Below are 17,125 nucleotides of genomic sequence, written 5' to 3'. Positions count from 1 at the left end.
AAGACCAGATAGTGTAACACATACTCTGGTAATTTAAATCTTTTTTAAGAAAGTCTTCAAAACAATAAGAAGTTGAGAAACTCAAAATGACTGAAAGAAAAGATCAACTCTGAATGATTTCATTGATGAACCAGTCATCTCTTCGCCAAGAGTAACAAAGATGCATGATTTTGATCAAAGACCGGACTTAAGTAACTTGAAAGAATTTTTGGAGGTCAAATCTTTTCCAAAGACGTAAAGCATTCTACTGAAGTTTAAAAATCTCTAGAGTGAATTCTAGACTCCACTGGGATAAAGATTTTTCAAAGAAATTCAACTCTAAAGAAGAAAAACTCGACTAAAAAGCTCAATACAAAGAGTGTTCGAACTTCTCTAGTCTCTATTTTATGAAAATATTTATCTCAAGTATCAATTATTACTTGACATCTTTTATGATGTAAGTCATAAAAGATGCCCCTAGTATGATTACTTCCATGACAACATTCATTAGAGAGCAACAAAAATGGAATGGGCCAAAGGCTTTCATTACTAAACATTTGAGATTACAACAAGTTTTTGTGGTAAACACTTGGGTTTACAAGGCTTTTCACAGGTACAAGAAACTTGTTCTATTCAACATTTTCTTATCTCTGCCATCTGCTGATACCGGAACTGAGCTAAAAGCTTGTCGACATCTGAACACTGCTCAGCTTTACATTATTCACAGGAACCACAAATTCTCTGCTTCTCTGAGCCTCTGAGTCTTTATCACCCCGGCTTTGGGAAGAATACTGACTAAACAGGATTCTGGAAATTGACTTTGACTTGACAACAGACTGACTTTGACAGATAATGACCAAAGACTTTGACGAGTTTTAAACAAGACTCCAAAAGAGACTGGATCTGCTTCTTAAACTGATAAACATTTTAAAAGAGTCAAAGGTCCATCACTATTAGAGTCTTTTGAATACCATGTTTTAAGATGTTTCAACCTCTTTTCAAGATCTTCGTCATGGTTATATCCCTTCAGATTGTTTAGTTTCAATTTCCTAACTCAAAGAGTAGCAAAAGAAGCTCTGATGGCACTTACTCAGACATTAAAGAAGATCCAAAGAGAAAAATAGAAGCTCAACTGGCTTCCAAAAAGCTCTATCCTTCGTGAAGTCTTGCCATGACCAAATCGCCCTTTTGGGTTTTCGATTTAGCGGACCGCGTGCCTTAATTTTTGCCTGGACTGTCTGCCCTTGCAGATTTTCCATCCAGCAGGCCCAATGCCCTGATTTTTGCCTAAACTGCCCTTTCGGGTTTTCAGCTTAGCGGGTCTAAGACTCCATCATTTTTTTTTTCTCTGTTTCTCTACAAACCTGGGTCTAAATATACCAGAAGGACTTTCAGGTAGGCTTAGGTTCAAAAAGGCTAAACCCTAATGTATTTGCATGTTACTGGACCGAATCTGGACCCTCCAGACTTCCTACGTATCCCTGAAGAAATGGGAATCAGATCCGCGTAGTTCGCCCCATTTGGCTTTGCAAAAAACGTGACCGAACCCGAATTGATCAGGCTACCTACGTACCCTTAAAAAGGGATCAGGTCATAACGTAGTTCAAACTACTTTCTTTTCTTTCTTTCTTTTTTTATATATATAAAAAAAATGCCCCTAGTTTGGGTTCATCAAAGAAACAAATTGTTTTATAGGCCCAAAGGGTTTGCAAAACGGTTTAAAACCTTTAGGCTGTTGACTCAAAGCTCAGGTCGATCAAAGACGGCCTCCTGGTGTACTTAAGCATAATACTTTTTTAACTGATCCAGGTTTGTAGGTTCATTTAATTTTTCTCCATTTTCATTGAGGAGTCTTACGGCTTTTCCAGGCAAGACTTCATCAACGATGTAAGGACCAGACCAGTTTGGCCTGAATTTACCTCGAGGATCAAATATCGGTGCCCTGTAGGACTTCAAAACTAGATCTCCGGGCTTCAAATCACGAACACGAACTTTCTTGTTGAAAGCTCTCTCAATTCGCCTCTGATATCCCTGGATATGGTATAAGGCTCTCAACCTCTTCTCGTCTATCATAAGCAGCTCATTATGTCTGGCTCTAGCCCAATCAGACTCTGGCAAGTCAGCTTCCATCATCACTCTCAAAGAGGGAATCCTTACTTCAACGGGGAGGACTGCCTCCATTCCGTACACCAAAGAATATGGAGTTACACCTGTTGAAGATCTGATCGATGTCCGATAAGCCCATAAGGCATATGGAAGCTTATTCGACCAGTCCTTATAAGTCTCAGTCATCTTGCTAATAATGACTTTAACATTCTTATTTGCCGCCTCTACAGCCCCGTTTGTTTGAGGTCTGTAAGGAGATGACTTGTGATGTCTTATTTTAAATTCTTCACACAGGTGTAACACCTCTTTCTTGAAATGCGACCCATTATCTGAAATCAGCTCGTGAGGCACTCCATATCTGCAAATAATGTTGGCACGGATGAACTTCGCAACTGTGTTTGACGTTATGGAAGCATACGAAGCGGCTTCAATCCATTTCGTAAAATAATCATTGGCGACCAGAATATACTCATGCCCGCTTGAAGATTTCGGATAAACCTTTCCAATTATATCGATTCCCCAGACTGAAAATGGCCATGGAGAAGTCATAGAGTGCAACTCCGAAGGAGGAACATGAATAAGATTTGCATAGACTTGAAACTTATGGCATTTCTTCACAAATGCGAAGCAGTCTGCTTCCATTGTGGGCCAATAGAATCCAAGTCTCAAAATCTTTCTTGACAACATTTTCCCATTCATATGAGGTCCACAAACTCCTTCGTGGGTCTGCTCAATAAGCTCTGCGGCTTTGTCTTCATCAACACAGAGAAGCTGTATGCCATCAAATGACCTTCTGTACAGTTCTCCACCACAAATAATGAAGTTGGCAGCCAACTTCTGGAGGGTCTTCCTCTCTTTACTTGAAGCTTCTGAAGGATGCCCTTTACCAGCAATAAAATTCTTGATATCTATATACCATGGCTTCCCATCTGGACACCTGGCTAAAATCTCTATTGCATTCACATGCGAAGGGGCCCACTGAAGTCTGACAACTAGCGGCTGAACCTCCAAAGCTAAGGCTGCCTCTAACCCGGCGATGCAAGCTTCATACTCGGCCATATTGTTCGTGCACTCAAATTGCAGCTTGATAGAAACAGGAATATACTCCTTTCGAGGGGATATAAGCACAGCTCCTACTCCTTGTCCTCGACTGTTTACAGCTCCATCAAAGTACATAAGCCACTTAGTACCTGAAGCTTCTTCTTCAATATCCATGATCTCTTCGTCCGAAAATTCTGCCTTCAGAAAAGCATTTTCTTCAACGGGTGCATCGGCCAACTGTTCAGCAACAACACGCCCTTTAATTGATTTCTGAGTGACATAGGTGATGTCAAACTCAGACAATAACAACAACCACCTAGCGGTTCTTCCTGTAAGGGCGGGTTTCTCAAACAAATATTTTAACGGATCCATCCGCGAAAGCAAAAAGATCTTGCTCGAAAGCAAATAATGTCTAAGCCTCTGGGTAGCCCAAACTAATGCTAGACATGTCTTTTCCAAAACTGTGTACTTTAACTCGTACTCCAGCATCTTCTTACTGATATAGTAAATGGGCTTCTCCCTTTTAGACTCTGAATCTCGCTGAGCAAGCATGCAACCCATCGCTGTATCTGTGATAGACAAGTACAACAACAACGACTGGCCCGGAATGACAGGTGATAGAACAGGGGGCAAGGATAGACATTGCTTAACCTTTTCAAAAGCCTCCTGACACTCTTCATTCCATTTCTTCGAGGAATTCTTCTTCAGAAGCTTGAAAATGGGTTCACACGTCATCGTCAGATGTGATATGAACCGTCTTAGATACTGAACTTTACCAAGGAAACCTCGGATCTGCCTTTCTGTCTTTGGCGGCTGCATTTCTTGAATTGCCTTAATCTTTTGCGGGTCTACTTCGATCCCTCTTTCACTGACCATAAACCCTAAGAGCTTTCCTGATGTAACACCAAAGACGCACTTATTCGGATTTAGGCGAAGCTGATACTTCCTGATTCGCTCAAAGAACTTTCTCAGGGCAACAGTGTGCTCAGGTCGAGTCTTGCCTTTTACAATCATGTCATCGACATATACCTCGACCTCTTTATGGATCATATCATGTAAAAGAGTTGTAGCAGCCCTCTGATATGTAGCACCAGCATTTTTCAGACCAAACGGCATCACCCTATAGCAGTAGGTACCCCACTGAGTAATGAACGCTGTCTTCATCATGTCCTCGGGCGCTATCTTAATCTGATTGTAGCCTGAGAATCCATCCATAAAGGATAGAAGAGCATGACCAGCTGTATTATCAACCAGGAGATCAATATTTGGAAGAGGAAAGTCATCTTTAGGACTTGCCTTGTTCAAGTCTCGAAAATCGACACACATTCGAACTTTTCCGTCCTTTTTGGGCACCGGTACGATGTTCGCAAGCCATTCTGGGTATTCAACCACTTGAATGAACTTTACTTCTAACAGCTTCTTTACTTCTTCATAAACCTTCAACTCCCATTCAGTTTTGAGTTTTCGGAGTTTTTGCTTCTTTGGCTTAATACCAGGGATTAAGGGTAAACGATGCTGAACAATTTCTTCACTTAATCCTGGCATGTCATCATATGACCAAGCAAAAACTTCCTTGAACTCTTTGAGCAAGGTGATTAATTCTTCACGTTCTTCAGGAGATAAAATTTTGCCAATTCGAATCTCCCGAATCAAGGTTTCATCACCTATATTCACAGTTTCAATTTCCTCTTCGAGTGGTTTTGCTCGGCGACTCTCATCCTGTTGAATCATGTATTTGATTTCAGGGGGAGTGTCGTCGGCATCCTCATCAGAGGGGGAGTCTTGATTATTATTATTAAGATTATCAGATTCTGAAGCAGAAACATTAGAAATAAAAGTAGAGACAGGAATGTACACAGAAGAATCTTTTATTTCATTGAATGTTGAATCAAGTACATCAAATGATGAATTACCCACATCGGGCTTTACAATGGACTCTTGAAACAAATTTACAGACTCAACAGATATATTGACATCTGTGTCAATTGACTCTGAACTATGCACTGAAATAATGTCAGAATCATCAATAGAAACAGCATCTGACTCGATCTCGCTGGAAGAAGAGGAATCACCATCGACCTCAGGAGACTCGACCTTTATAGTACCTGCATCAAAAGAATTGTTAGAATAAACAGACTCTGAATCAGACTCAAAGACTGACATGGACTTACGAACAACAGACTCTTTTGAAGGGACACGACTGTTTAGGTAAGTAACCTGAGGTATGACCTGAAAGGTCCAGTTAGTCAATGGTTCCTCTGCCGGGGTGATTAAGTGAGTAGGATTTAGAATCACGGCCCTCTGATCAATCACAGCAATAATCTGCGAATCTTCAAGGAACATTGAATTCAGCAGGCTCGGCTCTATATGCTCTGCCCAATCAGCTTCTGACTCAGCTTCTGTCTGCACACCGATCTGCTTGTCCTCTAACTCCAGATTGAAGAAAATTTCAAAACCTGGCAACCTCTGTCCTGAATTCTCATCCAACCAAGTTTCGGCAAAACCACAGAAAGGGACATCAGCACCCTCTTGTCTAAACCGGCCATTCATTGTCAAATTAATTGGCGCCATTGGTAATTCTAACCCTCTTCGGCGACATTCAGCCCATTTCTGCATCAACTGCTTCATCTCTTTAACCTCTTTCTTTGAGGGCTTGTACCCCAGCCCAAATAGACCGTTGAAGGATTCAAACTCAGGGAACTCGGTCAAACCCTGATGATATTTACCCAGCCCTGCACCTGGCATATATCCCTGTCGGCGAATCATCCTGACGACATTTGAGTTTGTACTGGTTAGAAAACAAATTTCCTCATTCATAGCTTCTTTAAAGGTGATGGCAGTTACTTCTAGCGAGAACCCAGTCAAACTAAGATCCTCAGCTTTCTCCATAGACAGATCCTGAGTAATCAGCCCTACTTCAAGGTCTGGGTCTCCCTTTACAGTCACCACTCCGTTTTTACGAAGAAATTTCAGTTTTTGGTGAAGAGAGGATGGAACAACCCCGAACTTGTGCAACCAAGGGCGCCCAAGTAACAGCAAAAATGAGGCTTTGATGTCCAAGACCTGGAATTCTATTTCGAAGTCTTCTCCTCCGATTTGTATCTCAGTTACCAGGGTTCCGATCACATCTCGGCGAGTACCATCGTACGCCAGAATACCCTGTTCAGATGGGACGAAGTCTGCGGGACCAAATCCAAGAGTCGTTGCAGTACTCAACGGGCAAACATTCAAAGCAGAGCCGTTGTCAACCAACACCTCCGGTACTCTCTTCTTGTTGCAAACTACTGTGATTTTCAAAGATTTGGTGTGGTCTCGGCCCTCAGAAGGCAGATCATCATCAGTAAAAGACAAGGTCTTAGATACCCTTGTCATGGCAACCAAGCTCACCAATTCATCAGGAGTAGTGTCAACTGAAATCTGTGCTGAATTAAGCTCTTGAAGGACTAATTTTCTGTGCTTGGATGAAGCCATGAGTAAACCCCATACTGAGATATTAGCCTGAGTCTTCTTCAGCTGCTTCAGCAAGCTCTCTTCCTCCTCATCTACACTGACCTTGTTCTGCCTCGGATTCTCTGCATTTCGCGCAACTTCTGCAGGATTTTCTACACATAATTCCTGGGGCTTGAATACACGCCCGCCGCGGGTCATGTGACGCATCTCGTCACAATGGTTATCTAACAACAATAGCTCATCTTCTTCAAAGTCCTCAGCCCTTAAGACATAAGGAGTTTTCTTTACTCTTCCTGCATTATCAGTCTGAAATACACTAGACTGAGATGAAGACGATTCAGCCAATTCATCGTCGTCAAATGAAATTACATATGGTTCCCTCCTTTCCACTGCTTCCAACTCTCTATCATCAAACTTCATGACATAGGTTTTTTCTGTGGTAATGGCACAAATAAGGGTTGATGGATCAAGCAGAGGCTCATTAGCAAAAATTGCATTAGTAGTAGAAGGAGGCATGGCATGATGGTTAGGAAGTGGGTTCTGAGTGACGTTTGGTCTCTCCACTGCCAATTCATTTTTGTCAATCATATTTTGAATGGCATGCTTCAAGGCCAAACAATTCTCAGTCAAATGCCCTGGACCTCTATGATATTCACAATATTGGTCCATCTTCCAGAATGCAGGCAAAGGATTGGGTGGAGGTTTGATATCCGGGAGCCGGATTTTTCTATCTTTCATGAGCCTCTTGAATATCATTATTATAGGATATGGAAGAGGATCAAATTTTCTGTCAAAGGTACCTCTCCTTGGCGCTCTGGCAGCTTCTGCAGCAACTCTGGCCACCGGCCTGGTGTAACTGACAGCGTGAACTTCCTTGGGCTGGACCATAGGTCTTTTCCCTTCTCGAATCTCTGTAGAAACTTTTGCTCTCAGACCCTTTGCTATGGCATCTTCCGTCTGAGTACCAGTCTTGATCAGATGATCAAAACTCGGATAATGCTGAGGAGCAAGAAAATGAAAGTACTGAGGAGACAAACTTTTCAGAACCAGCTTTATCTGTTCTGTTTCAGACATTCTCTGGCTCAGCTGAGCAGATTTGCGTCTCCAACGCCTGATAAAGAAAGTAAAGGTCTCTTGAGGACCTTGCTTCAACTGCTTTAGGTCCCTCTTTGTGACCTCAATACCTTCTTCCATCGAGAACTGCTCTATCAATTTCTCAGAAATGTCCTCTAGGGTTCTCACTTCTTCAGGTTTCAACCTTAAGAACCACTTCTTTGCGATTCCTGTCAGAGAAATCGGGAACAACTGGCCCATTTGCTCACGGCTCAAACCGTACTGCTGGGATAAAATGATAAACCACCTCATGTGGTTACGCGGGCACCCGGTTCCGTCATATTTATCATAATCAGGAGCTTTGAAGTTGGGCGGCAGAGATACTGTTGAAGACAGTATTAATTCGGAGACATCAAATTTCTTTGGCCCCTGCACCTTCATTTGCTCCATCTCTTGGGCCATCCTGCTAAATTTTTCGGACATTTCTTTCTCAAATTTTTCAAATTTCTCTTTTTCTTTATCAACCCCCGGAGCACAATACTCTGCAGCATATTGGGCGTCATCTATATCAACCTCAAAGGGCGAGATATCAGGCCTACGCGCTTCCGGAGATGCAGCGCGAGTATGTTGAAGTACCGGTCTAGAGGTGGAAGTCTTATCACTTATCTGGGTCTTCATACATGCCATCTCCTCTTTCATCCCCGCCATGTCTCGGGTGAGATTCTTCATCATCTCTTGCATACTGAGCAGAAGGTCAGTTGAGTCAGTCATTTGGTTCACTTCAAAGGAACCGGAAGACTCTGGTGAAGGAGGTAAATGTACTGCGGATGACACAGGAGAATCAAAGTGACGAACAAGTCTAGACACTGAAGTAGGTCTAGACCAGGCAGGTTTAGCTTGGAGTCCTTTTTGGGAGCGATGGTTGCTATCTTTCAGAATCCTGATTGGAAGTTAACAAACTAGATTAAATGATTGACAAATGAAATAAGATAATTTGCACCAATAGAGAGGAAAGAAAAACAAACATCCTTTGTATTGATTATATGGACAGGTTACAACGCCAGCAATTGGTTACATGAAAAATGATGAAACCCTGAATTACCGACTGTCTATAACATGTATCAAGTAAAATTTCTTTCTTTAAATTTTCATCTATAATGAAATCAGATTTACAATTTTTGACTCTGATTATATTCAAGTAAACTAATGAAAACAATAAAAGAAATGGCAATCTCGAGCTGATGATCTTCAAGATTCGGCGATCCGAGCTTTTTTGGCTGCAAGCTTTCCCGGTAATTCCCCACATCGGACCTTAGATGATAAACCAAATCTTTTCTCTACAACCTTATTTCTCCAAGCAGCTATAATGTTTCTGATGAGATCAGGAGATAATTTTTCACAAGGAGGAGGTGTTACAGCCCCAGGAGAACATGGATGTCCTGTGATCTGATGAAGTAAACGGATTGGCGCATAAAAGGTTGACTTTTCTAAACCCATGAGATACACAAATGGATATGGGTAAGTACTGGTGATAACATGTAAACACGGATGACTCACACAACAAAACTGACTTTTCTCCACGTGCTGTAACCAATTACACCACTCATCAATGGATTGCGGTTGGTTGGCCATCGGTTGCCAGGACGGGAAATTTTTCAGGTAGTATTTGCCGCGACTTTTTGGCTGAAGAATAGTGAGTTTTTCACAAAGCCAAACGTATAACAATTTGGCACACCCATAGAAACTATTCTGAACCTTTTGATGGTCAATACGATCTAGTCCAAAAAAAGTTTCTGCCAGCATAACAGGGACCGGATTCCTTCCTTTGTTAATTTGGTCTACTACCCCGAGCAAAGCCAACGGGGCGACACGGGAGTCTCCACGAATGACATGACGCGCAAAAACTCCAAAGATTAAGGCGCTACGCCGACAACTCTGAAAATGGGAGTTAGCGGGGTCAATGTTCTTAGAAAAAAGTTTAATGAGATCATAAACTTCCACGTATGTGCCCTTGAAACAAGGTAGAGCATCAACAATATCATTTTGAAATAGCTCATTGAAGAGGGAAGGAGAGTCCATGCTTAAAGGTCGAATCCAGAGTCCTTCAGGTGGAATTTCTAACAAGGCGCACCAATCTTCAAAGATTGGACAGAATTCAAAAGGACCAAATCGAAAAACATGAAGGGTAGGATCCCAGAATTTTGCAGCTGCTTGGAGAAATTTCCAATTCACATCAGATACGCTCAGATGATTGAATGTGCTTATAAATCGATCAACCGTACTTCTCTCATGTTCCCGCGGGAGAGCTTTGATAGCCTCACTAATCCAATCTTTCAATACATTGTTTGACATGATCAAACCTAAAACCAGACAAAAACAAGATCATGAGAAAAAGGAAATATCCATAAGCAAATGATAAGGATAAACTTGATGATCAATTTAAAGGGGAGGATACAATTGGGGACATTGAATTTTTCATCAAAGATGAGAGATCAGACAATAGACCACGGCCACAAGATGACAAAAGTAGGTCGCAAACCGGATCTAAATCTGACGATGAATATCATCAACTGTACGATCTAGAAGATCAAAATGATAGATCATGGTCATAGGGACAACGGACAAGTCATCAACCAGATCTAAGACATAACAGGTTGACAAATAAGGATCTAATCCTAATGAATGATGTATACATGAGAATCCAGATAAGGTAGACTGACTCCAAAAGATAGCAATCATGCTTAACATGTTTTTGGATAAACTCCAGCAGCATAACGGCTATACGAGGAGGTCAAGGTCTAAACTAAGCAAACTGACTCTAAAGAGTAGCAGTCATGCTCAAAATGTTCTGCGAAAAATTCGACAGCATAACGGCTAAACAAGAAAGTCAAGAAAAGGCAAACTCACGGTTTTCTTAACTCTAAGAAATAGCGGTTATGCTCAAAATATTCTGCGAAAAATTCGGCAGCATAACGACGCTAGACAAGGGATCCTCGTAACTCAATCAAAGATATATGAACAATGATTACCAGAGAAAGGTGATCAGCTAAAAGACTGACCAAAGGTGAGAATATACAACAACAGGTCAAACCCTATAATCAAGAGATCAAGGACCAAACCTGGCCAAGGTAATGGCGGTAAAAAGCCACTGACTAGATCTAGATCTGAATAACGAATGGATACAACTGATTGAAATGAATAAAGAACTCTAACTAAGAGGAGAACCCTAATATACATAATCAGTATATATAAGTATATACACATACACACAAATCCTAACCAGGGGCACCAGCCCTAATTCTAATTTAACTAAGTCAAGAAAATCTTGACTCAAGACAGACTGATAAGTGTACTAGGACCGCGTCGTAGCCATGTAAAATGAGCTACCCTAGTCTACAAATGGGATAAAGCTCCTAACTCTAAGCTCTACATGTGTAAGCAACACACGTTCGACCCTATATGAATGCAATACAGATGTATATAAACACAGGTACTTCTTAGTTGGGTTTTACTAGGTTAGTAAGTATATACATAATATATAAAACAAAGTAGGGCTCCGGGCTCAATCTACAGGGTACTATGCGTATGAAACATACTTAATATGTATAACTCAAGTGCACCGAGTGTTATACATAGTATGCTTCATTGCTCATCGGCTGCTGTAAACACAAGTGCACCGAGTGTTTACGGCTGCAGCGCTGGCGCATAGCTTGGAAATAAATTCAACAGTACCATCAGGGTGAAGACATCCCAGTCGGGTACGCATCGAATCTATCCCATGGAGCCAAGAAGGAAAAACAAAAAATAATAAAAGAAATAACAAATATGATAATGCATGAAGTGTAGTGTGTGAATCCCTTGTTTTAATTATGCACCTGTCTGGTGCCCCTGGATTCTAACGATAGAATTCCCATTTAAAATGATTTTAACTCAAATTTCTCCAAAGTTAGTAAAAATGGCATTTTTAAAGAGTTAGGCAATGTTTCAAGAAATCCCCAGCAAAGTCGCCAGCCTGTGGACCCCGATCCGAGATAGGCGGCGAGGGAACGGGTCCCTAACACCATCCGGATCATCCACGTGTGAAGGAGAGCTCTACCAAGGAACTCTCAAAACGGATGCCACCCTCATAGCATGGCACGAGTGGCGATATAAAAGAAAGAGATATGTCTCGATCCGGAACCGAAGTTCGAAACCGAGACATACCTGAAATAAACTCAGAGTCGCCATCCATGGATATGCCATGGAACCCTAAAATCAAATCCTCTGTACAATGGATAACCAGAAATATATATGGGTTCGTGCCTGGTTACGAATGGGGAAGGTCTGAGAGCACCCCCGATTCGTCCGAGTGCAAGCACTTGGTCTCTTATGCCATTTATTATTAACTCCAAAGAAGTTTGGGTAAAAATCATCTGAAATGGGAAGAATCCTCAGGAATCGTCTACCTAAGCATGCATTTCCTGAGGATAAAGATAATACACATATAAAATAAAATGAAAGATGTGCCACCTAAGCATAGCTAGGTTATGAGTGACAAACCTAATGGGTGTCTAAGTTCTGATGTGTAAACACATGCAAGCTACAGCAAAAGGTATAGGATCAGTACGAGAAAGTAAGAAAACACATCAAAACATATAATAACAACATAATAAATCCTAAGACTCTAAATTATTAGCCCGAGTCCTCGGATGGTCTGGTATTCATCCAAAGAAGCCTACGTATCCCCGCCTCCACGAGAATCAAGGCAACGTAGTTCTTCGCGCCTATTCTAAGCTATGATGCCTAAGACACCTAGCCCTCTATCCTAAACTCGATCTAAAAGACCGGACCAATTATTAAAGTTTATTGTACGATTATTTAAATTCCAATGAATTGTGGATTTTAGGACACCCTATATGCCCTAACTAAATGCATGTTAGCCCTAGGCTAATGTAAGTGATTCCTACAACCTATGTGTAACTAGGCTGTATTTCCTAAGGAAAACCAAAGGTGGACTAGCTTATCCTACTCTAGTCATCACTCGGCGATGTGGATCGCCGACTGACCAGACGGAGGCGCTCCTATAACTCTAGGACAAACCCCTAACTCTAAAACAATCACAAACAAGCACACAACAAAACAAAGGTCAAATCCTAACTCTAAACTCTCTATCTAGGACAAAGTCCTAACTCTAAAGGAAGAGCTTTTTGAAATCAAATGCTTATTCAAAAAAAGTTTAAAACCTTATTTACAAAAGTTTGGCTGGACTTGGGATGTAAATCCCAAGCTGCACTACGTACCTCGGAAGAGGATCAAGCCAACGTAGTTCGAAACGAACCCTCCTAACTAATACTTCTAAAACACTCAACACTTTAAGCTTTTTTAAGATTTTTCGAATGTTTTTGAGTTTTAAAATATTTAATGTTTTGGGATTTTTAAATGCTTTAATATGTTTTTGGATTTTAATTGTTTTCACCCTTTGAGTCAAAGACTTAAGGGAAATACATAAAGCAAAACCCTAGGGCTAAACCTTAGGGCAAATAGGGGAAACCCCTAAACAAATAACACTATCAAAAGCAAAGGTAAACGAATCAAAGATTCTCTAATAACACTCCTAAAAGGACAAATGAGTCAAAGACTCTCTAATAAAATCATCCAAAGGACGAATGAGTTAAAGACTCTCTAAAAGAGAAAGATTGAGTCAGAACTCTTTAATAACAACACCTGAAAGACAAATGAATCCAAGACTCTCCTACAACACTACTGAAAAGACAAATGAATCAAAGACTCTCTAATAACGCCACCTAAAAGGCGAATGAGTCAAAGACTCTCTAATAACACTATCTAAAGGATGAATGAGTCAAAGACTCTCTAATCAAGGCTGACTCCTATGCGAATGGACTATCGACTAAGGAGAAGCTTACAAGCAAAAGGAATAAGAGACCTTGTGCATATTTGGCAAAGGTAAAAACATCCAGCCGGGCCGGACAGCTACCTAGCCCTCAGGGTGCAACAAATGTGCAACCCAATACCCATAAGGGTAGGGGTATGAAGCCAAGCCGAGTAGGGTGTTCTTCCAAAATCAAAAAGCACACAAAGAGGATTAACGAGTGAATGAGACCGGACGGGTTAAGACAACTAATTGACCAGCCTTATCATTGCCCTTGCAAAGGGGAAGCAAGGCTAAGACAACTAATTGACCAAATTGGTCTCTAATTAACAAATGAACAAACTGAGGTGTAATCTCAGAGAGGATTCTACAAATGAGGCTTGCCTTCAAAGGAGGATTGCCTAACGAGACAGAGTATGTCTCCTAGTACAGGTTATAGTATCTAAAGAAATCTAACAGAAATCTAAAAGACTGTGCTAGTCTAATCAAAGAGAGAGGAAAATGCTACCAGATAATCGCAAATTTCAATCAATTATTATAAAATCAAATCAAATATCAGCAAAATATGATCTACAACTAAAGAGTGCACAATCTATAATAATAGCAATCATACAATGATAAGCAACATTAATTAGTCCAGACCAGCCGCTGGATAGCCTAATAAAGCAAGAAACAACATTAAACACTTCTATGCCCAACCACAAGTACCACTGCCCCGATATGGGGGTGAAATCAGATGATGCTAAAGTAATCATCTGATATCACAAATACACAGGATAATATTCCTACAAACCGCCTTGAAATCAGACAGTACTCATGTCGATAATATCGAATAGAGTAGTCATCTGATTACCAGCCGCTGGGTAGCCTAAGTAAAATAAGCTTTCAAAATAGTCTCACCTGGACAGTCAATTCATCTTCAGAACCTAACTCAAAGTTTAGTACAAGAGAAGAATATTAAAAATTTTAATAGATTATACAAATGCATGCAATGATATTTCTGATTTTTATAAATTTTGATGCATAACAGGGGGCATATCTGAAAGGTTGAGTACGCCTACTAAACAAAAGAGGGGAGCGCTACTTAGATTGAGCGAGTCCCCTAAAGATGGGCTTGGGCTATCGCCTTCATCACCCTATCACTGAATGGGGCTACTAATATCTAAGAGGCATCTAAAAGACTAAGCAAGTCTACAATACAAATGAGAGGAACACTACTTGGACTGAGCAAGTCCTAAGAAGCTGGGTTAGCTCTATAGAGACCTAAATTGTCTCTCTAAAGGGGAGGCTCCGACTATCGCCATCATAGCCCACCCAAAGGCAATAAAGGGGAGTACTATGTCTAAACTGCAAAGGCTGTCAATATAAAAGAAAATGAGGGGTAATATCTTTTCCTAACAAATTATCACATTAACCTCGCTTTTCACTTTATTTTATACATGGTATCAAAACAATCATTCAAGTATTAGTTACCCAAGGACCGAACATCAAATGAGGCTTTTCCAATGGGTTTCATAAAAAAGTGATTCACAGACATACATGAGTAGACCTTAAGATATACTATAGTGATAATTAAAATGGTAAGCTCAGTGTCCACATCGAATTATACAAACTCTTCCAATGATCATTGCATTCTCAAATGAACAGTAATGAGATCAGCCATGTGTAAAGATGGGCAGCAGTTATAGTACAACCATTGCGGTGAATAAGCATACAGAGCGACAATTGTGGCCTACAAAGTGAATCAATATGCAGAAAAGTAGTTATGCCATTACTATGGAGTGAACATTTATATGGGACAGCAGCTATGTTGTAACTATGAAATAGAAAATATGCTATAGTTGTAAAAGATTATGACAATAACATAGATGAGCATATAGAGCATTGGTTGTGTAAAGATGGACAACAGATATATGAAAGTGAAACAGTGCTCCAAAGGCTAAAGTGAATTGTGGACTGCATATTGTACCAACAAGGACTGAACTGCTGTCTTATGCAGACCATATAAAACCTGTGTGCGTGAACTTGTGCTACACAGATTTGATTTTGTGCTAGCAAAACCAACAATATGCAATGAAATAAAACAGGTGTGGCTCTGTGACAGTAAAATGACCATTAAAGTGCGCTGTGCAATAGAAACAGATTCAGCTTTGTGCTAGCAAACAGGTAATTGAAATGCAATGCAATAAAACCAGTTTGGCTTTGTAACAGTACAGCTAGCAATTGAAGTGTACAATGCAATGGAAACAGATTCAGTTCTGTGCTAATAAAACTGGTAATTGAAATGTAATGCAATAAAACCAATTCGGCTCTATAACAGTACAACTAGCAACTAAAGTGCACAATGTAATAGAAACAGGTTCATCCTTATAATATCTAAGCTAATAATCAAGATAGGTACATTAACTCATCACCAGACCATGCAGGTACATTGGGTTTCTGATAAGCCTAGAATTATAACTACTTAAGATGCATAGAGAAATGAGCATTCAACCAGAATCCAGTAGTTATAATGCAGGGAACCAAAGTGATCATCTCGATCCTCTCAACATAGGACTGAACCTTGCTCACAATTCCTTTGATTTCAAAATATCTTAACTAGTGAACCAAGGTAAAATATTTCTAAACATATACTATTTGAGTGAATCACAACCAAAACACCCATATATCTGAACCGAATGCCCCAAAATATCCGCAAAACTTTAAAGGGAATATACTAATAATCAAACCCATGTTCTTTGAAAAAAAAAAATCAACCCAGACAAGGTATACAGATAATACTTAATGAGTAACCAGCACCATTTCTGAGATTAAATTGTTAAAACATGGCTGAATTGTGAACAGAACTTGCGCCAAAACTGAGATTAAATTGCAATCTATCAACAATTCCTAAAAGGAAATCTTAAAACTAGGCTTGCATCATTTTTCCATCACAGTAACATGAGCACAACTTAATAAACCAAAGATTATATCTGAAATTTGAAATCAAAATTATAAGGTACCTTGAATTCGATCCAATCTCCTGCTACCTCTTCTAAAACACGTTTAGATCTATGCCTTTTTCCTCGGTACTGAGATTTATAGACACAGATTTGATGAAATCTGCTGGATCTTAAAAAAATTCCACCGGATCTGCAACAACTCTACCAAGCCTGGCTGATATGGATCAAATTCTTTAGTCGGCCACCTCTTAACTCCAGATAATCAGATTAGAAATTTCAACTCAATGAACAAGAAGATCTAAGCCTACAAGATTCAGATTTCTGAAAAAAGATGGCATAGATTTAAGGTTTAGGGCTTAGAAGTTGCAAATAATGAAATGCTAGGGTTATACAAGACAAAAATAGTGAATCAAAATAGTGAGCCTCAGAGTTTGAATTTCTGGCAAAATGACCAGATTCCGACCGGATTCTGATAGAATCCTGCCGGAGAAGATAACAAGGATTTGGGGAAGAGATAGAGAAAATCTAAGATCTAAAGTTCAAAAACATATGCAGAGATCAACGAAACGAAGAGAAGAAGAGATCAAACAGAAAAACCGGCCGGAAAATGATCGGAAAAAAAATGATCGGAGATTTAAGGTTTTGGACAAAGATTTTTAGATCCAGATCTTTCTCTCTCTCTCAG

General features: G+C 40.2%; 1 protein-coding gene across 1 annotated transcript; it reads right to left on the bottom strand.

The window, feature by feature from the left end:
* Positions 1-5,090: 5,090 nt before the first annotated feature.
* Positions 5,091-8,400, bottom strand: LOC143883626 (uncharacterized). Its single transcript, XM_077386968.1, has 2 exons — positions 5,356-8,400; positions 5,091-5,231 (listed from the first exon to the last, which is right to left on the bottom strand). Exons 1-2 carry the CDS (start codon positions 8,398-8,400, stop codon positions 5,223-5,225), a joined length of 3,054 nt encoding a protein of 1,017 aa, XP_077243083.1. The 3' UTR covers positions 5,091-5,222.
* Positions 8,401-17,125: the final 8,725 nt, after the last annotated feature.

The sequence above is a fragment of the Tasmannia lanceolata genome, unplaced genomic scaffold (genome assembly GCF_043159265.1).
Source record: "Tasmannia lanceolata isolate RefF3 unplaced genomic scaffold, GAP_Taslan_0.1 ptg000008l, whole genome shotgun sequence".
Lineage (NCBI taxonomy): Eukaryota > Viridiplantae > Streptophyta > Magnoliopsida > Canellales > Winteraceae > Tasmannia > Tasmannia lanceolata.
Note: the sequence above shows the minus strand (reverse complement) of the source record. Positions and strands in the feature narration are given on the sequence as shown.